General features: G+C 48.6%; 1 protein-coding gene across 1 annotated transcript; it reads right to left on the minus strand.

Annotated features, from left to right (window-relative positions):
* Nucleotides 1–8,959: 8,959 nt before the first annotated feature.
* Nucleotides 8,960–21,490, minus strand: LOC129713962 (serine-aspartate repeat-containing protein F-like). The gene is made up of 6 exons (XM_055663383.1): nucleotides 20,132–21,490; nucleotides 13,980–14,059; nucleotides 12,185–12,253; nucleotides 10,642–10,696; nucleotides 10,305–10,341; nucleotides 8,960–9,148 (listed from the first exon to the last, which is right to left on the minus strand). Exons 1-6 carry the CDS (start codon nucleotides 21,240–21,242, stop codon nucleotides 9,112–9,114), a joined length of 1,389 nt encoding a protein of 462 aa, XP_055519358.1. The 5' UTR covers nucleotides 21,243–21,490; the 3' UTR covers nucleotides 8,960–9,111.
* Between the last annotated feature and the right edge of the window lie 905 nt (nucleotides 21,491–22,395).

Consider the following 22,395-nt stretch of genomic DNA (forward strand, 5'->3'; position numbering starts at 1 on the left):
GAAAGCCAAGCCTGGTGAACTATCTAAACGGTGTGGGAAGGAACTGCACAGACGCTGGTTTAAATAGAAGATAGATACAAAATGCTGGAGTAACTCAGCGGGACAGGCAGCATCTCTGGAGAGAAGGAATGGGTGACGTTTCGGGTCGAGACCCTTCTTCAGGCTCAACCCGAAAAGTCACCCATATCTTCTCTCCAGAGATGATGCCGGTCCCGCTGAGTTACTCCCGCATTTTGTGTCTATCTATGGCTGGTCTCTCTCTCACTCTCAACCCCATTCTCCTGCCTTCTCCCCATAACCCCTGACACCCGCACTAATCAAGAATCAATCAATCACTGCATTAAAAAAATATCCATTGACTTGTGGCCTTCACAGCTGACTGTGGCAAAGAATTCCACAGATTCACCGCCCTCTGACTAAGGAAATTCCTCCTCATCTCCTTCCTAAAGGAACGTCCTATTGTTCTGAGGCTGTGACCTCTGGTCCTAGACTGTCCCACTAGTGGTGACATCCTCTCCACATCCTTTCTGGTTTGAGATGGTTATTGTCTGGCAGGTTTAGAGAATGAGGTCGCCTGTTATCAGACCCAGCTCCAAAAATAGTGCCTTATTTGTGCAAGTAACACATTTGTGTTGCACTATTATTGCCTATTTTACACTATTATTACATATTTGACACTATTATTGCCTATTTTACACTATTATTGCCTATTTGATACTATTATTGCCTATTTTACACTATTATTGCCTATTTGACACGATTATTGCCTATTTGACACTATTATTGCCTATTTGACACTATTATTGCCTATTTGACACGATTATTGCCCATTTGACACGATTATTGCCTATTTGACACCATTATTGCCTATTTGACACGATTATTGCCTATTTGACACCATTATTGCCTATTTGACACTATTATTGCCTATTTGGCACTATTATTGCCTATTTGACACTATTATTGCCTGTTTGACACTATTATTGCCTATTTGACACTATTATTGCCTATTTGACACCATTATTGCCTATTTGACACGATTATTGCCCATTTGGCACTATTATTGCCTATCTGACACTGTTATTGCCTATTTGACACGATTATTGCATATTTGACACTATTATTGCCTATTTGACACTATTATTGCCTATTTGGCACTATTATTGCCCATTTGACACTATTATTGCCTATTTGACACTATTATTGCCTATTTGACACTATTATTGCCTATTTGACACTATTATTGCCTATTTGACACTATTATTGCCTATTTGACACTATTATTGCCTATTTGACACGATTATTGCCTAGACTATTATTGCCTATTTGGCACGATTATTGCCTATTTGACACTATTATTGCCTATTTGGCACTATTATTGCATATTTGACACGATTATTGCCTATTTTACACTATTATTGCCTATTTTACACTATTATTACCTATTTTACACTATTATTGCCTATATGACACTATTATTGCCTATTTGACACTATTATTGCCTATTTATTGTCACTTGTCAAGTTATTAGTCTGTCTTTAAAATGTACACTGTAGTTTTTTTGTGTGTATATGGGTTTATAGAGTACTGTGTTTACATCTATGTTTAGTTTAGTTTAGTTTATTGTCCCGTGTACCGAGGGACAGTGAAAAGCTTTTGTTGCAAGCTAGCCAGTCAGCAGAAAGACAATGCATGATTACAATCGAGCCGCCCACAGTGTACAGATACATGATAAAGGGAATAACGTTTTGTGCAAGGTAAAGTCTGATCAAAGATCTGAAGACAATAGACAATAGGTGCAGGAGTAGAGGCCATTCGGCCCTTTGAGCCAGCACCGCCATTCAATGTGATCATGGCTGATCATCCCCAATCAGTACCCCATTCCTGCCTTCTTCCCATATCCTCTGACTCCACTATCTTTAAGAGCTTTCTTAAAGCTATCTTCAAGAACGTCTCCAGTGAGGTAGATAGTAGTTCAACATTGCTCTCAGGTTGTGGTAGGATGGTTCAGTTGCCTGATAACAGCTGGGAAGAAACTGTCCCTGAATCTGGAGGTGTGTGTTTTCACACTTCTGTTGCTCCAGCTTTTTGTGTCTATCGTCAGAACTAGGGAATGCTGCTTTTCCCACCGGGCCTCAGCCAGAGTGTTTAGGGAGAAAAGCCTTTGTTGTTCTTGAGTAATTTACTATGTAAAGCATCACGGTAATACTTCACGCATCTCATCTCCCTCCCCCGAGGTGATGTCACGTGTCGTGCCGTGCCAAGAGCAAAACACAACAGGGCATCGAATAAATCACCAGGCTCACAACTAGCAGCCTGTTCACACTCACATGCCAGTCACTCCCACTCCTGCACACACTCACACACTCACACACTAGTCACTCCCCCTCCCGCACACACTCACACACTAGTCCCATCCCTCCCGCACACACTCACACACAAGTCACTCCCCCTCCTGCACACACTCACACACTAGTCCCATCCCTCCTGCACACACTCACACACTAGTCCCATCCCTCCCGCACACACTCACACACTAGTCCCATCCCTCCCGCACACACTCACACACTAGTCCCATCCCTCCCGCACACACTCACACACTAGTCCCATCCCCTCCCGCACACACTCACACACTAGTCCCATCCCCTCCTGCACACACTCACACACTCACACACTACTCCCATCCCTCCGCACACACTCACACACTAGTCCCTCCCCTCCCACACACACTCACACACTCACATGCCAGTCACTCCCACTCCTGCACACACTCACACACTCACACACTAGTCCCATCCCTCCCGCACACACTCACACACTAGTCCCATCCCTCCCGCACACACTTACACACTCTTCCCATCCCTCCCACACACACTCACACACTCACACACACTCCACACACTAGTCCCATCCCCTCCTGCACACACTCACACACTTGTCCCATCCCCTCCTGCACACACTCACACACTTGTCCCATCCCTCCTGCACACACTCACACACTAGTCACTCCCCCTCCCGCACACACTCACACACTAGTCCCATCCCTCCCGCACACACTTACACACTATCACTCCCCCTCCCGCTCACACTCACACACTCACACACTAGTCACTACCCCTCCCGCACACACTCACACACTAGTCCCATCCCTCCTGCACACACTCACACACTAGTCCCATCCCTCCTGCACACACTCACACACTTGTTCCATCCCTCCCGCACACACTCACACACTCAAACACTCACAACATTTGCTATGTCGCTCTTCAAGGGAGATGCTAACTGCATTTCGTTGTCTCTGTACTGTACACTGACAATGACAATTAAAATTGAATCTCAATCTGAATCTGAAACAGCAGCATCATCAAGGACCAGTCTCACCCCGACCACTCCCTCTTCTCCCCTCTCCCATCAGGCAAGAGGTACAGAAGTGTGAAAGCGCACACCTCCAGATTCAGGGACAGTTTCTTCCCAGCTGTTATCAGGCAACTGAACCATCCTACCAACAACCAGAGAGCGGAGCTGAACTACTAACCTTTCAGCTCAGTGCTGCTGCACCTTTCATGTTGACCAGCAGATGTCAGAGGAAGCGCGCCGTGAAGTCAGTCTCCTGTGGATGGCGATATCTCATCTCCACCAGCTGCCCCCCTCATCAGACCCGCCCTCCCCCAGATATTATCATCTCTGCCCACTATTTTATTTTTCATTGTTTATATAATTTATATATGTTTAAGAAATTTACTAGATATTTACTAGAATGTTGCCTGGGTTTCAACAACTAAGTTACAGAGAAAGGTTGAATAAGTTAGGTCTTTATTCTCTGGAGCGCAGAAGGTTAAGGGGGGACCTGATAGAGGTCTTTAAAATGATGAGAGGGATAGACAGAGTTGATGTGGACAAGCTTTTTCCCGTTGAGAATAGGGAAGATTCAAACAAGAGGACATGACTTCAGAATTAAGGGACAGAAGTTTAGGGGTAATATGAGGGGGAACTTCTTTACGCAGAGAGTGGTGGCGGTGTGGAATGAGCTCCCAGTGGAAGTGGTGGAGGCAGGTTCATTGGTATCATTTGAAAATAAATTGGATAGGCATATGGATGAGAAGGGAATGGAGGGTTATGGTATGAGTGCAGGCAGGTGGGACTAAGGGGAAAAAATTTTGTTCGGCACGGACTTGTAGGGCCGAGATGGCCTGTTTCCGTGCTGTAATTGTTATATGGTTACATGGTTAAGAAAGAGCTGCAGATGCTGGAAAAATCGAATGTATAGTAGACAAAAATGCTGGAGAAACTCAGCGGGTGAGGCAGCATCTATGGAGCGAAGGAAATAGGCAACGTTTCGGGCCGAAATCCTTCTGGAAATAGGCAACGTTTCGGGCCGAAATCCTTCTGGAAATAGGCAACGTTTCGGGCCGAAATCCTTCTGGAAATAGGCAACGTTTCGGGCCGAAATCCTTCTGGAAATAGGCAAAGTTTCGGGCCGAAACCCGGAAGGGTTTCGGCCCGAAACATTGCCTATTTCCTTAGCTCCATAGATGCTGCTGCACCCGCTGAGTTACTCCAGCATTTATATCTACCTTATATAATTTATATATTATGTGTATTATGCAAACTATTGAGTACTCTGTTTACAAACCCGTTGTGCTTCTGAAAGTAAGAATTTCATTGTTCCAATCCAGTATAAGTTGCAGTTAAATACTCTTGATTCGACTAGTCAAGGGCTGCCTCACAGCACCAGAGACCCGGGTTCGATCCTGACCACGGGTGCTGTCTGTACGGAGTTTGCAGGTTCTCCCTCTGACCCGCGTGGGTTTTCTCCGGGTGCTCCGGTTTCCTCCCACACTCCAAAGACGTGCAGGTTTGTAGGTGAATTGGCTTTAAATAATTGTAACTTGTCCTTTTAGTGTGTGTAGGATAGTGCTAGTATGTGGGGATTGCTGGCCAGCACGGACTCGGTGGGCCGAAGGGCCTGTATCTCTGAACTAAACTAAAGTAAACACACACAAAGGGTGGTGGGTGTATGGAACGAGCTGCCAGAGGAGGTAGTTGAGGCCGGGACTGTCCCAACGTTTAAGAAACAGTTAGACAGGTACATGGATAGGACAGGTTTGGAGGGATATGGACCAAACGCGGGCAGGTGGGACTAGTGTAGCTGGGACATGTTGGCTGGTGTGGGCAAGTTGGGCCGAAGGGCCTGTTTCCATGCTGTATCATTCTATGACTCTAAACACCATTGACCCATTGAGAGGGGGGAGAGGGAGGAGGGGGAGAGGGTGTGGAAGGGGAGAGGAAGAGAGGGAGGAGGGGAAGAGTGGGTCAGGGGGTGAGAGAGGGGGAGAGGGAGGACAAGGACGAGGGGGGGGGGGGTCAAGGGGAGAGAGGGAGGGGGAGGTGTGGAGGAGGAGGAGAGGGTTGAGTAGGAGAGGGGAGGGAGGAGGGAGAGGGTAGGGGGAGAGAGGGGAAGAGGGGGGGGTCAGGGGATAGGGGGAGGGGAGGAGAGGGAGAAGGGGGGAGAGATGGGGAGGGGGGTCAGGGGGGTGTGAAGGGGGGGGGGGGAAGGTGGAGGGGGAGAGGGGGGAGGGGGAGGGAGGAGAGGGAGGGGGAAGGTGTGGAGGAGGAGGGGGGGAGGGAGAGAGGGAGGGAGGAGGGGAGAGGGGGAGTGAGGGGAGTGGGGGGAGAGAGATGTAGGGGGGGTCAGTGGGATAGGGGGAGGGGAGGAGGGGGAGGGGAGAGGGGAGGTAGAGAGGGAGGGGGGGTCGGGGCAGGCTGGAGAGACTGGGGATGGGTCACATGGCTGTTGAGTCAGCATGTGGAGTGCAACGTGTGGGTCATTAGACAGGTCTCCGTGTCTGTCACCAGATACCCCACTGCTATTAATACCAGTGGTGGATTAGCCTGGTGTTGGGTGGCTGCACTGATTACAAACCCAGCTGGTCACACACAGCCCACACACACACACGCGCACACACACACACACACACACACACACACACACACACACACACACACACACACACACACACACACACACACACACACACACACACACACACACCACACACACACACACACACACACACACACACACACACACACACACACCACACACACACACACACACACACACACACAACACCACACCACACACACACACACACACACACACACACACACACACACACACCCACACACACACAGAACACACCCACACAGCCCACACACACACACACACACACACACACACACACACACACACACACACACACACACACCCCCACACACACACACACACACACACACACACACACACACACACACACACACACCCACACACACACACACACACACACACACACCCACACACACACACACACACACACACACACACACACACACACACACACACAGAGCACACACACACACACACACACACACACACACACACCCACACACACACACACACACACACACACACACACACACACACACACACACACACACATACACACACACACACACCCACACACACACACACACACACACACACACACACACACACACACACACACACACACACACACACACACACACACACACACACACACACACACACACACACCCACACACACACGGCCCGAAAATAGGTGCAGGAGTAGGCCATTTGGCCCTTTAGAGCCAGCACCGCCATTCAATACGATCACGGCTGATCATCCAGAATCAGTACCCCGTTCCTGCCTTCTCCCCATATCCCTTGACTCCATTAGCCCTGAGAACTCAATCTAATTCTGTTGAAAACATCCAGAGAATTGGCCTCCTGTGACAGAGAATTACGCAGATTCACAACTCTCTGGGTGAAAAAGTTCTTCCTCATCTCAGTCCTAAATAGCCGCCACCTCATTCTTAAACTGTGTGACCCCTGGTTCTGGACTCCCCCAACATGGGGACCATTTTTCCTGGACTCTGCCCGAGCCGGCTGCCTGCTCCGGGGTTATGTCTGCACCCGGGTGGTGCTAGCAAGAGAGTACGCGCTGTCCTCAGGCACCCAGTGGCATTTCCGGGACCACGGTGGGGGGGGGAATGTATCCTTAATAAGTATTGTGACACAGTTATTTCATAGTGTAACATTTAAGAATAGTTGTTTAGATAATTGAGCGATTTTGTATAATGGTTTGTTTGATATTGTGGACCCACAGTCCCGTTTATATCAACGGGTCGATGGTGGAAAGAGTCAAAAACTTCAAATTCCTGGGCGTGCATATTTCCGAAGATCTCTCCTGGTCCGAGAACACCGATGCAATCATAAAGAAAGCACATCAGCGCCTCTACTTCCTGAGAAGATTACGGAGAGTCGGTTTGTCGAGGAGGACTCTCTCTAACTTCTACAGGTGCACAGTAGAGAGCATGCTGACCGGTTGCATCGTGGCTTGGTTCGGCAACTTGAGCGCCCTGGAGAGGAAGAGACTACAAAAAGTAGTAAACATTGCCCAGTCCATCATCGGCTCTGACCTTCCTTCCATCGAGGGGATTTATCGCAGTCGCTGCCTCAAAAAGGCTGGCAGTATCATCAAGGACCAACATACCATCCTGGCCACACACTCATCTCCCTGCTACCCTCAGGTAGAAGGTACAGGAGCCTGAAGACTGCAACGACCAGGTTCAGGAATAGCTACTTCCCCACAGCCATCAGGCTATTAAACTCAACTCAAACAAACTGTGAATTATAACAGTGTTTAAGAAGGAACTGCAGATGCTGGAGAATCGAAGGTACACAAAAAAGCTGGAGAAACTCAGCGGGTGCAGCAGCATCTATGGAGCGAAGGAAATAGGCAACGTTTCTGGCCGAAACCCTCAGGTAGAGTCTGAATAAGGGTTTCGGCCCAAAATGTTGCCTATTTCCTTCGCTCCATAGACGCTGCTGCACCCGCTGAGTTTCTCCTGCTTTTTTGTGTACCTCTGAATTATAACAACCTATTGCACTTTATCTGTTTATTTATGTGTGTACATATATATTCTATAGTATATGGACACACTGATCTGTTCTGTATTCATGCCTACTATATTCTGTTGTGCTGAAGCAATGCAAGAATTTCATTGTCCTATCTGACAATAAACTCACTTGACTTGATATGGTTTAGTATTGTATATATCACTGCAATAATTGATCACAATTATATTTGTTGAACAGGATCAGGAGGGAAATAAAGGAATGAGTCACAGTAAAACAGAGAGGGGGGGAAGGCAGCCCCCCACAATTTAATCATAAATAATCAGACCGGGAGCAGCCACTGGCTCAGAGAGACGAGAGGAAGTCCATTCACAGGACAGCAGAGGTAGGGGGTCTTTTAAAAAAATACCAGGGTGGGGGGGTGGGGAGGAGAAGCCAAGAGCACAGCAAGGAGGATTTAGGGGGTGACTAGTCTTTGGGCTGAGGAGATTAGCTGGGAGTTTGTCTCCCGTCTCGAGACACTTTGCAGTGGAGAATTGGAGGGGGGAAGATTGCAGTTGGGAGATGGGGGGGGGGGGGGGGGGGGGGAGAGAGAGAGTAGAGAGGGATTTCTCTGGGAAGTCAGTCCCTCCATCCAGCCTGTGGGTGAGGTGGAAGGGGCTTGGTGCCTGGTGTGGATCCAGAGAGATACAGAGTACATACAGCGGGAGTGCTGGAGTAACGTTTCAGCTGGGTCAGCGGGCAGCATCTGTGGAGAACATGGATAGGTGACGTTTCACAGAGTGCTGGAGTAACTCAGCGGGTCAGGCAGCATCTGTGGAGAACATGGATAGGTGACGTTTCACAGAGTGCTGGAGTAACTCAGCGGGTCAGGCAGCATCTGTGGAGGACATGGATAGGTGCAGCATCTGTGGAGGACATGGATAGGTGACGTTTCGGGTCGGGACCCTTCTTCAGACTGATTGTAGCGGGGTGTGTGGGGGTTGGGGGGGGGAGGGGGGGGGTTTGTGTTACTGTGGCGGTTCCTCAGGGCAGGAAGTTGACAAAACAGTAACGAGAGCCCGTCAGGTGAACACACAGTGTGGGACACAGGGTGGTGGGTGGAGGTGCCTGGGCCTGGGGGCGTCGGGTAGACATCTGTCCGAGACCCTGCCCACACATGGACCCGTCTAGTGCTCAGGCTGGTCAAATATGTTCGCAATGGATCTGAAAGAGAGAGAGATCAGTACAATTAAAACACAAAGTACTTGTGCTACGATACAATACGCGTGTGCGCGTGTGCGTGCATGTGTGTGTGTGTGCGTGCGTGTGTGCATGTGTGTGTGTGTGCGTGCGTGCGTGCATGTGCGTGTGTGTGTGTGCGTGCGTGCGTGTGTGTGTGTGTGTGCCTGTGTGTGTGTGCGTGTGTGTGTGTGCGAGCGTGTGTGTATGTGTGCGTGTGTGTGTGTGTGTGCGTGCGTGTGTGTGTGTGTGCGTGCGTGCGTGTGTGTATATATATATAATGTATCCTATTCTTTAATTATGCAGGTGGTCTTGCCGAGGCAGCATAAAGTATAAATTAAGTCAATGGAGTCTGAAGAACCCGAAACGTCACCCATTCCTTCTCTCCAGAGATGCTGCCTGTCCCGCTGAGTTACTCCAGCATTTTGTGCCTATCTTCTATGGGAGGGAGGTTGGTTTGTGTGATGTTCTGGGCTGCGTCCACAATTCGCTGCGATTTCTTGCGGGTCTTGGATGAAGCTGTTACCAAACCGCGCTGTGATGCATCCCGGTAAAATGCTTTCTACGGAGCATCTGTAGAAGTTGGTGAGAGTTGTGTGGGACATGCCGAACGTCCTAAACCTTAGCCGAATCAACCCTCTCTCTGTTACGCTGTGTGAAGTAATGCATTTCGTTGTCTCTGTACTGTTTTGTGGGACTGTACACTGACAATGACAATTAAAATTGAATCTGAATCTGAATCTGAATCGAGGTTGATGTGGCCACATGTGCGTCAGTGTGGTGTGTGTGTGCATTGCGAATGTGTGGCGGATTCGTGCGTACTTCGGTGAGTGTGTTGTGGTTGTGCAATCTGTGTGTTGTGTTGTGTGTGTGTGCGTGTGTGTGCGTGTGTTTTGCCGAAAATAGACACAAAAAGCTGGATTAACTCAGCGGGACAGGCAGCATCTCTGGAGAGAAGGAATGGGTGACTAAAGAAGGGTCTCGACCCGAAACGTCACCCATTCCTTCTCTCCAGAGATGCTGCCTGTCCCGCTGAGTCACTCCAGCATTTTGTTTCAACCTTCGGTACAAACCAGCATCTGCAGTTCCTTCCTACACAAGAAAGTTGCCTTCTGTTGTTCAACAGGGAATCTTTACTTACTGATATATTGTTGATGAGAACTCATCTACGTAGCTCCCTGGAATGAAGGAAAAGAGAGGCGTTTAGTGCTTGTTAAAAGGGCAATCCTTTGTTTAAAGGGCAATCCTAATCCAGAGTAGCAGAGCCGCAGTGCTGTACAGCATGGAAACAGGCCCTTCGGCCCGACTTGCCCATGCCGACCAAGGTGTCCACCATATCCATTTACCTGTACTTCCATTTGGATTCACCTCTAACCCGCTGCGAACATTGGAACTGAGTGATACAGCGCAGAAACAGGCCCTTCGGCCCAACTTGCCCACACCCACCAACATGTCCCATCTATATTAGTCCCACTTACCTGGCTTGCAAACTGTTTCACATATGACAGGACAGACGTGGCATAGCTGGCAGTACTGTGGGGAGAGAGATGAGTGTCAGACGTGGACATAACACTCCATTCAGTGGAGGGTCTGTGGTGTAAGAGCAACAGGTTATCTGGGCCATGACTCCACCCGTGGGAAGCATCGACCACATTGACCACAGCCAGCAAGATCCCATCTCCAATCTTTGCTGCTTTTATTTCAAATTCCCAAAATTAGGCAATGTTTAACTTCCATAGGTCCGTGATACAAGTGGTAGTAGCAGGATTAGGCCATTCGGCCCATCAAGTCTACTCCGCCATTCAATCATGGCTGATCTATCTCTCCCTCCTAACCCCATTTTCCTGCCTTCTCCACATAACCCCTGACACCCGCACTAATCAAAAATCTATCTATCTCTGCCCTAAAAATATCCACTGACTTGTGGCCTCCACAGCCGTCTGTGGCAATGAATTCCACAGATTCACCACCCTCTGACTAAAGAAATTCCTCCTCATCTCCTTCCTAAAGGAACATCCTTTAATTCTGAAGCTGTGACCTCTGGTTCTAGACTCTCCCACTAGTAGAAACATCCTCTCCACATCCACTCGATCGAAGCCTTTTCACTATGCGGTAAGTTTCAATAAAGTCCCCATCATCCTTCTAAACTCCAGCGAGTATATAGAAACATAGAAAATAGGTGCAGTAGTAGGCCTTTCAGCCCTTCGAGCCAGCCATTCAATGTGATCATGGCTGATCATCCAGAATCAGTACCCCGTTCCTGCTTTCTCCCCATATCCCTTGACTCAACATGACTGGCGGTGCTGGCTCGAAGGGCCGAATGGCCTCCTCCTGCACTTATGTTTTATGTTTCTATGTTTCTATTACTCCGTTAGCCCCAAGAGCTAAATCTAACTCTCTCTTGAATATATCCAGTGAATCGGCCTCCACTGCCTTCTGTGGCAGAGAATTCCACAGATTCACAACTCTCTGGGTTAAAAAGTCTTTCCTCGTCTCAGTCCTAAATGGCCTACCCCTTATTCTTAAACTGTTGGCCCCTGGTTCTGGACTATTAGATATAATTACCCAATATATAATATTATTCTACAATATATAATATCATATATTCATCCGGATATGAATGAATCTGTGATATTTATGATATTTAATATATTCATTCAGACATGGATGTATCCTGGTCCCTACATGATCCTGGCTACATGATCTCAACAGACGGGGATCACAGACTTTGGTTTTTGTTTTCACACACAGAGAGTGGTGAATCTGTGGAATTCTCTGCAACAGAAAGTAGTTGAGGCCACACAGTTCATTGGCTATATTTAAGAGGGAGTTAGATGTGGCCCTTGTGGCTAAAGGGATCAGGGGGTATGGAGAGAAGGCAGGGATGGGATACTGAGTTGGATGATCAGCCATGATCCTATTGAATGGCGGTGCAGGCTCGAAGGGCCGAATGGCCGGCTCCTGCACCTATTTTCTATGTTTAATGCTGCAACGGTGGGCTGCGTGTCGCATGTTTCTTACCTGGCAGTCTTCGCAGTACTCACTCTTGTCACCCTCTTTACAGGGGCACTTGTCGCATTCCCCGCAGTGCTGTGGAAAGAGGACACATGCGTTACTGTAGGCCCAGCGGCAGCCTGGGCCTCAATTAGATCAGGCCTCAACCCTTCCGACATGTCGGCGAGGCCACATTTAGAGTACCGTGTAGGAATGAACTGCAGAAGCCGGTTTAAACCGAAGATAGACACAAAAAGCCGGAGTAACTCGGTGGGACGGGCAGCATCTCTGGAGAGAAGGAATGGGTGATGTTTATCGGGTCGGGTCTCGACCCATTCCTTCTCTCCAGAGATGCTGCCTGTCCCCGCTGAGTTACTCCAGCTTTTTGTGTCTATCCTCGGCTTAGAGTATTGTGTTCAGTTCTGGGCACCATGTTATAGGAAAGATGTTGCCAAGATGGGAAGGGGGCAGAGAAGATTTACGAGGATGTTGCCAGGATTCGATGGGCCTGAGCTATAGGGAGAGGTTGTGTAGAGCACAGGAGGATGTGGGGGCGATCTTATAGAGGTGTACAAATTCATGAGAGGAATAGATCAGGAGCATTTTGCCCAGAGCAGGGGAATCGAGAATCAGAGGACATCGGTTTAATGTGAGGGGTGGGGGGTGGGGGAAAGATTTAATAGGAACCTGAGGGGTAACTTTTTTACACAAAGGGTGGTGGGTGTATGGAACGAGCTGCCACAAGAGGTAGTTGAGGCTGGGACTATCGCAAAGTTTAAAAAAACATTTGAACAGCTACAAGGAAAGGAAAGGTTTGGAGGGACATGGGCCAAACGTGGGCAGGTGTGACTATTGTAGATGGGGCATGTTGGCTGGCGTGGGCAAGTTGGGCCGAAGGGCCTGTTTCCGTGCTGTGTGAGTGTATGACGCTGGGTGGGCGGATTGGACGCGGCCTGTAGCGGCCGGGAGGTCACGGGCAAATCGCCATGCCAGGCCGACCCCTTAAACCCCGTGTGACCCCGTATCGTCTCCAGAACAACGGGCCTTTATGGCCAAGTTAAGATGCAACATTTTTCACAACTCCAAACTTGAAACAAACTTGAAGAATCTGCTCTGTCCAGCGATCCCCGCACACGAACACTATACCACTATCCCACACACACACACACACACACACACACACACACACACACACACACACACACACACACACACACACACACACACACTAGGGACAATTTACACTTACACCAAGCTAATCAACCTACAAACCTGTACGTGGGTTTATCACTCATGCCAGGGCTCGATGTTCTGCTCATGCCCAGCCCACATTGACACTTGAGAGGGCATCCCATGGTGGGTGTAGATGGTTTAAGCATGCAACCTATAATGTAGCCACCTCATCACCATTAACACGCCCTCTCACATCAGTATAACTATGATCTCCTCCCTTCTCCTCCTCCCATTTTGTCCTGGTACGTCTGAGGGCTGGGTGCAGCCAGTACTGGGACGTGTGTGCCATGTGCTATATTAAAGACTCTAGTAAAGGTTATAGTGTGTCAGACTAGACTCCTTTACATGGTGTCAGATAGTTAGTTAGACTCGCGTCTCCCGTTTACCGGTTTTTATTTTATAATTTGCCCGGTATTTCCTTATCAGTTCTGATGGCCTCCTCGTGCAGGAAACCCTCTCCCCTTGTAAAGGTTATAGTGTGTCAGACTAGACTCCTTTACAGTGGGCAATGCCCAGAGTCTGTGACTCAGTCTGCTGCGGGAGCCAGCCCAGTAGACCCTCTGACCAACCCCTCAGGCACCACTCTTACCTCACAGAAGGCACAGTAGCTGCAGAGACTGCCATCCTTGTAGTCTTCATCATCATCATCATCATCATCATCATCATCCCCTGCAGCCGGGGAACACAAGGGTAAAGGGTTGGAGCAACGGACAACGACCTTCACCTCCACTCCCCCCGCCCGCATTCACCGCAAGAAGGAACGGCGCAGCGGGTGGAGCTGCTGCCTCCCAGCGCCACGGACCCCGCGTTCCATTCTGACTACAACTGCTGTCTGTGTGGAGTTTGCATGTTCTCCACGTGACCGTGTGGGTTTCCTCCCACACACCAAAGACGTGCGGGTATGTAGGTTAATTGGCTTCGGTAAAAATTGTAAATTGTCCCAAGTGTGTGTGTGTGTGTGTGTAGGATAGTGTTAGCACGGACCCGATGGGCCGAAGGGCCTGTTTCAATCGATATGGATCAGTCAACGGAGATATGTAAGGCAGAGATAGATAGATTCTTGATTAGTGCGATAATGGGGAGAAGGCAGGAGAATGGGGTTCAGGAGGGAGAGATAGATCAGCCATGATTGAATGGCATAGATGGGCCGAATGGCCTAATTCTGCTCCTATCACTTGTAAACTTTCCACGCTGCATCTCGAAAGTCTAAAGGCTTCTCAGTCCGCACCTTCTCCAGAGTAATAAATGACAGTGAAACTCAGATTTAAACGATCAAAAGGAAATAGAACAAATAACAGCTCCCAAAGCAGTAACATTACTAGAATAGCACAGACCCAAGTCAAGGCAAGAAATATGTTATGCATTTGCTGTTGTGGAGGAAGGGAATACAAAGTTGTGGCAATGACCTTGTGACCCAGGGGCTAATTTTAACAAACTCAATATTGCTTGTGGGGTTAAAAATCTGCCATTGCATTCAGGATTGTGAATCTCGTCACATCTACATCTGGTGGCTTGGAATAGTCACCCTGAAGCTGGGTCCCGCAAAGCAGACCAATTAATGAACAAGATTCAGCAGAATCAGCCACTTTAACAGCGCTGTCAACATTGCTAATCTGACAGCATTTGCTTAGCCCAGTGAGATAGAGTGGGATAAAGTCTGTGGAATTCATTGCCAAACCCGTGGGGGTTTGCAGGATGGGTGGGAAGGAACTGCAGGTGCTGGTTTAAACTGAAGTTAGTGCTGGAGTAACTCAGCGGGACAGGCAGCACCTCTGGAGAGAAGGAACGGGTGACGTTTCGGGTCGAGACCCTTCTTCATGAGAAAAACATTTTTCACACAGAGAGTGGTGAATCTCATGAACTCTCTGCCACAGAAGTTAGTTGAGGCCACACAGTTGATTGGCTGCATTTAAGAGGGAGTTAGATGTGGCCCTTGTGGCTAAAGGGATCAGGGGGTATGGAGAGAAGGCAGGGATGGGATACTGAGTTGGATGATCAGCCATGATCATATTGAATGGCGGTGCAGGCTCGAAGGGCCGAATGGCCTACTCCTGCACCTATTGTCTATGTTTCTATATTTCTATGTTTCAGGCTGCTTAGGGCTAAGGGAAACGACAGATATAGATAGTGATGTAGACAGATAAAGAACAATGGATGAAAGATATAGAAACATAGAAACATAGACAATAGGTGCAGGAGTAGAGGTCATTCGGCCCTTCGAGCCTGCACCCGCCATTCAATATGATCATGGCTAATCATCCAACTCAGTATCCCGTACCTGCCTTCTCTCCATACCCCCTGATCCCCTTAGCCACAAGGGCCACATCTAACTCCCTCTTAAATATAGCCAATGAACTGTGGCCTCGACTACCCTCTGCGGCAGAGAGTTCCAGAGATTCACCACTCTCTGAGTGAAAAAAGTTCTTCTCATCTCGGTTTTAAAGGATTTCCCCCTTATCCTTAAGCTGTGACCCCTTGTCCTGGACTTCCCCAACATCGGGAACAATCTTCCTGCATCTAGCCTGTCCAACCCCTTAAGAATTTTGTAAGTTTCTGTAAGATCCCCTCTCAATCTCTTATGCAAACAAGTAACGAGAATAAAGGAAACTGGCCATTGTTGGCTGTTTGTTGGGTGAGAACGAGAAGCTGGTGTGACTTGGGTGGGGGATGGATGGAGAGAGAGGGACTGCCGGGGCTACTTGAAGTGGGAGAAATCAATGTTCATACCACTGGGCTGTAAGCTGCCCAAGCGAAATATGAGATGCTGTTCCTCCAATTTGCGTTTAGCCTCACACTGACACTGGAGGAGACCAAGGACAGAAAGGTCAGTGTGAGAATGGGACGGAGAATTAAAGTGTTTAAGAAGGAACTGCAGATGCTGGAAAATCGAAGGTAGACAAAAGTGCTGGAGAAACTCAGCGGGTGCGGCAGCATCTGTGGAGCGAAGGAAATAGGCAACGTTTCGGGCCAAAACCCTTCTTCAGATTGAACTATCCTCGGGTTTGTAGGTTCATTGGCCCAAGTGTGTAGGGAGTGGATGAGAAAGTGGGATAACATGGGACTAGTGTGAACAGGTGATCGATGGTCGGCACGGACTCGGTGGGCCGAAGGGCCTGTTTCCATGCTTTAATTTTCAATCATTAATACACACAAATTCAATCAGTCTGAAGAAGAGTCCCAACCTAAAATATCACCAACCATGTTCTCCACAGATGCTGCCTGACCCGCTGAGTTACTCCAGCAATCTGTGAAACGTCACGTCACCTATCCATGTCACCTATCCATGTTCTCCACAGATGCTGCCTGGCCCGCTGAGTTACTCCAGCACTCTGTGAAACGTCACCTATCCATGTTCTCCACAGATGCTGCCTGACCCGCTGAGTTTACTCCCGCACTCTGTGAAACGTCACCTATCCATGTTCTCCACAGATGCTGCCTGACCCGCTGAGTTACTCCAGCACTCTGTGAAACGTCACCTATCCATGTTCTCCACAGATGCTGCCTGACCCTGAGTTACGCTCCACATTTTGTGTCCTTCATCATAATACCAGCATCGTATCGGGCCGAAACCCTTCTGAGCAACGTTTCGGGCTGAAACCCGGAAGGTTTTCGGCATAAACGTTACCTATTTCCTTCACTCCATAGATGCTGCTGCACCTGCTGAGTTACTCCAGCACTCTGTGAAACGTCACCTATCCATGTTCTCCACAGATGCTGCCTGACCCGCTGAGTTACTCCACCACTTGTGTCTTTCAATACTTAATGCCAATTTGCTAACATATTCACAAACTCCCATGCGTGTTATATTATGCACTGGTTCAACTTTCTGAATAATGTTCTGTAGTCTATAAGGTGAAGAGGTTGTTGTTTTTACTCTTGAGATGGCCAGGTTCTTCTGAAGTAGTTTACAATCCTCCTGCATTACAACAACAGGGCTTTATTCAACAATATATCGCAGGCATTGTGGGCCAAAGTGCCTGTTACTGTCCTGTTCTATGTTGTGTCATTTGGTAGAACTCTTTAGTTTAGTTTAAACTAAAACCCGTTCTGGGTAGCAGAGTCGAAATTCCACTCCAGAGACCTGGACACACGGTGGCGCAGCGGGTAGAGCTGCTGCCTCACAGCGCCAGAGACCCTGGTTCGATCCTGGCCTCGGGTGCTTGCTGTCTGCGTGGAGTTAGCACGTTCTCCCCGTGACCACGTGGGATCCCTGCGGGTGCTCCGGTTTCCTCCAACACTCAAAGACGTGCGGGTTTGCAGGTTAATCCGCAAGTAAGATAACATAGAACAAGTGTGAACGGGTGATCAATGGTCGGCATGGACTCGATGGGCTGAAGGGCCTGTTTCCATGCTGTGTCTCTAAACTAAGAAAAACAAGATGCCTGAAGAAGGGTCAAAACCTGAAGAATCACCAATCGATCAATCGATCAACCGATCAATCAGTCATCATAACTTACTTTTGCTTTGAATGCTCCTATCTTTCATGCTTTTATTCCAAATTCCCAGGTTTGGGCAATTTTTGGCTTCCATGATATAAATTCATAAGTGATAGGAGCAGAATTAGGCCATTCGGCCCATCAAGTCTACTCTGCCATTCACTCATGGCCAATCTATCTCTCCCTCTCAACCCCATTCTCCTGCCTTCTCCTCGTGACCCTTCTCGTTTAGTTTAGTTTAGAGATACAGCGTGGAAACAGGCCCTTCGGCCCACCGGGTCCGCGCCGGCCAGCGATCCCCGCACACTAACACGATCCTACACCCACTGGGGACAATTTACACACACACACACACCAAGCCCATTAAGCTACAGACCTGCATGTCTTTGGAGTGTGGGAGGAAACCGAAGATCTCGGAGAAAACCCACGCAGGTCACGGGGAGAACGTGCAAACTCCGTACAGACAGCGCCCACAGTCGGGATGGAACCCGGGTCTCTGGCGCTGTGAGGCAGCAACTCTACCGCTGCGCCACCGTGCCGCCCTAATTATAGCTCACTGCCCCATGGCATCTGACAGTAATACATCACAATCTTAGAACACAGCAAATCAATGTTGCCCTTCGTAAAGTGGACGTCTGTCTGAAGGAGCAAACCTTCTCAAGGCAGAGAAATCCCCCCCCTCTCCCCTCCCCTCCCTTGCCACACTCTCCCCCTCCTCTCCCCCTCCCCTCCCCTCCCCTCCCTCCCTCCCCTCCCCCTCGCTCCCCTTCTCTCTCTCCCTCTCTTCCTCCCCTCCCTCTCCCTCCCTCTCCCCCCCTCCCCCCCCACCCTCTCCCTCTCTCTCTCCCCCCCCCCCTCCCCCTCTCCTCCCCTCCCCCTCCCTCCCCTCCCCCCCCCTCTCTCCCCTCCTCTCCCCTCCCTCACTCTCCCCCTCCCTCTCCACCCTCCCCCCTCTCCCCTCTCCCCCTCTCCCCTCCCCTCCATACTCTGAACCTCTCCCCCTCCCTCTCCCCTCCCCCTCTCCCCTCCCCTCTCTCCCCTTCCCCACTCTCCCTCCCTCCCCTCCCCTCCCCTCCCCCTCCCCCTCCTTCTCCTTCTCCCCTCCCCCCCTCTCCCCCCTCCCTTTCCCTCCACCTCCCCTCCCTCTCCCCCTCCCCTCCTTCTCCACACTCCCCCTCCCCCCTCCCCCCCTCCACCTCCTCTCCCCCCCTCCCCTCCCCTCCCCTCCCTCCCTCCCCTCCCTCTCCTCTCCCCCCCTCTCACCGTGCCTAGAATCAAAAATAAACCCGCTGCGTTAGTTAAATATAACTTCAAGGGCACAGTTTTAGTTTACGGTCCAGCTCTGAACCAGGCCCTTTGGCCCACCGAGTCCACGCCGACCTTCGATCGTATATCCCATTTCCTCATCCACTCCCGACACACTAGGGGACAATTTAACACAGGGGCCGGTTAACCTTCAAACCCGCTCATCTTTTGGACGTGGGAGGAAACCGGAGCACCCGGAGGAAACCCACGCGGTCACAGGGAGAACGTGCAAACTCCACCCAGGCAGTACCCGGGGTCTGGTTCGAACCCAGGGGTCTCTGGTGCTGCTAGGCAGTGGCTCTACCCGCTGTGCCACTGTGCCGTCCACAGTTTTGTTGTTGATGTGTTTCCCTTTGATATAACACAGAGGGAATTTCTATCCATTGTCCGAGCCTCAGCCAATTTAAAAAAAAAATCATCCACTTTCAATTTCAGGTCTTGGATAATTTTGTTCTGAATTATCTAAGTTCCTCTCTCAAGTTACTGAATGAATCACACCCTCAATCTATCAGTCAGAAACCACCTCTCAGCTCACCCTACAACATGCAAGGAAATAAGTTGGAGTGACCACTCGCATATTTCGTAAATTTGGTTTTATTGAAATATGTTTGATAAAAAAAGTTTCAATGATTTGCAACAAAGGTCATTTAGCAAATAGCAGGCCAGACCAATTATTAGTTGATATCAAGGTTTTCAATGTCCGAAAGCCCAATTAATTGAGCAGACTTTAAAAAGGACTTGTTACCCCAGATTTCATCCAATTCAGAAGGTGTTACAATCACATGGCTCCACAAAGCTTGAAACAATAGATTTCGAAAATATGTCAAAGTTGCCACTCCGTTATTTTCCATTGATGTTGCGAGGGTAACGCTTCTAATCCTTACAGAAGAGGGTTTAATAGAATGTTTGACAGCCGAGAGACGGCTTTTAAGGAAGACACTTAGTAACGATCTCTAGTTCAGTGTGCAAGTGATTTGTTTTCTTATTTAATTATCGTTACCTTCCTTATCTTCCTTCTTGTCATCATCATCATCATCATCATCATCATCATCGTCGTCATCATCATCGTCGTCATCATCATCATCATCATGTTTATGCTTCTTGTGGTGCTTGTCATCATCATCATCATCATCATCATCATCATCATCATCATCATCATCATCATCATCATCATCATCATCATCATCATCATCATCATCATCATCATCATCATCATCATCATCATCTCCATGTTTATGCTTCTTGTGGTGCTCGTCATCATCATCATCATCATCATCATCATCATCATCATCATCATCATCATCATCATCATCATCATCATCATCATCATCATCATCATCATCATCATCATCATCATCATCATCATCATCATCATCATCTTCATCGTGCTTGTCATCATCATCATCATCATCATCATCATCATCATCATCATCATCATCATCATCTCCATGTTTATGCTTCTTGTGGTGCTTGTCATCATCATCATCATCATCATCATCATCATCATCATCATCATCATCATCATCATCATCATCATCATCATCATCGTCGTCGTCATCATCATCATCATCATCATCATCATCATCATCATCGTCATCGTCATCATCTCCACGTTTATGCTTCTTGTGGTGCTTGTCATCATCATCATCATCATCATCATCATCATCATCATCATCATCGTCGTCATCGTCGTCGTCGTCGTCGTCATCATCATCATCATCATCATCATCATCATCATCATCATCTCCATGTTTATGCTTCTTGTGGTGTTTGTCATCATCATCATCATCATCATCATCATCATCATCATCATCATCATCATCATGTTTATGCTTCTTGTGGTGCTTGTCATCATCATCATCATCATCATCATCATCATCATCATCATCATCATCATCATCATCATCATCATCGTCATCATCATCATCATCATCATCATCATCGTCATCTTTCCCTACATCATCATCATCATCATCATCATCATCATCATCATCGTTGTCATTGCCTGCCACTGCCGCGGCCACTCCACCCAGGCCAGAGCTGACATTGAGTTGCATGGAGCACACAAAGGTCAAGAGCAGGCAGAGGAGCCAGGCCTTTTGAGAAGCCATGCCGGCTGTGGGCTGTGGGCTGTGGTCAGCAAGTAAATCCACCGAGAACTCTTGGGAAAGATGTGTGAGTGTGGAGCACCAGGACACAGCGAGGATCGAGGGAGGTTGAGCCGAGGACGATAGGAGCTCGGGATAACTGTAGTCCACAAAATGGTGCGCTGGCTTGACTGAAAACACCGGTGGTGTGTAGTCTTGCAACACTTCCAATCCAATAGCAGGAGCAAATGAATGTGTTACTGAGTCATGGGGCTTCTAATATAGCAGCCGAGCTCCAGCATCACATTCCCATATTTGAAGGCCCGCATAAGCCACTGGCCATTGACTCCTCCAATGGGAGTGCCGGTTCTCCGGCCATTGGGCGGCTATTTAAAGATTAGTTTTACTTTGCGTTTGCCAAAAAGTCTCAGTGTCAGTCAGTGGAAACGTCCCCCTCCCCTCCCCTCCCCTCCCCTCCCCTCCCCCTCCCCTCCCCTCCCACCAACAAATCTCACAGCCCAATCTAACAATAGATTAGCTCACTGTGCTTGGAGAAAACAAGTGATAAATCACTCCTCATCTCGGACTTGCCATCCCAACCGTGATCTGCGGGCCGAGCTGAGAACACGCGAGGCATAACAACTGTTGGTTGTCGAATGTTCACCCTTTTGGATTTGGATTCAATTTATTGTCATTCTCTTCGACTAAGGGACAACGAAATGCTATCTCCCTTTACAGTCATACAAAAAACCCCACAGAAACACAGTAGTCCACAACACAAACATCCCCCACAGCGGCACCTAAGTTCCCCACTGTGAGGGAAGGAAGCAAAGTCCAGTCCACCTCCTCGCTGATCTTCCCCAATGTTCACCAGTGCTCCCCATTTAATCCCCAACTTCCCAAGAGCTATCAGTTGTAGGCTGGGTTATTCAAGAGGGAGTTCACAATCATATTTTATTAGCCAACTATGTTTTGCAACGTACGAGGAATTTCATTTGTCGCACAGTCACACAAATACTCTACTCTCTAGAATTTAGAAGATTGAGGGGGGATCTTATAGAAACTTACAAAATTCTTAAGGGGTTGGACAGGCTAGATGCAGGAAGATTGTTCCCAATGTTAGGGAAGTCCAGGACAAGGGGTCACAGCTTAAGGATAAGGGGGAAATCCTTTTAAA

Source organism: Leucoraja erinacea, chromosome 37 (assembly GCF_028641065.1).
Source record: "Leucoraja erinacea ecotype New England chromosome 37, Leri_hhj_1, whole genome shotgun sequence".
Taxonomy (NCBI): domain Eukaryota; kingdom Metazoa; phylum Chordata; class Chondrichthyes; order Rajiformes; family Rajidae; genus Leucoraja; species Leucoraja erinaceus.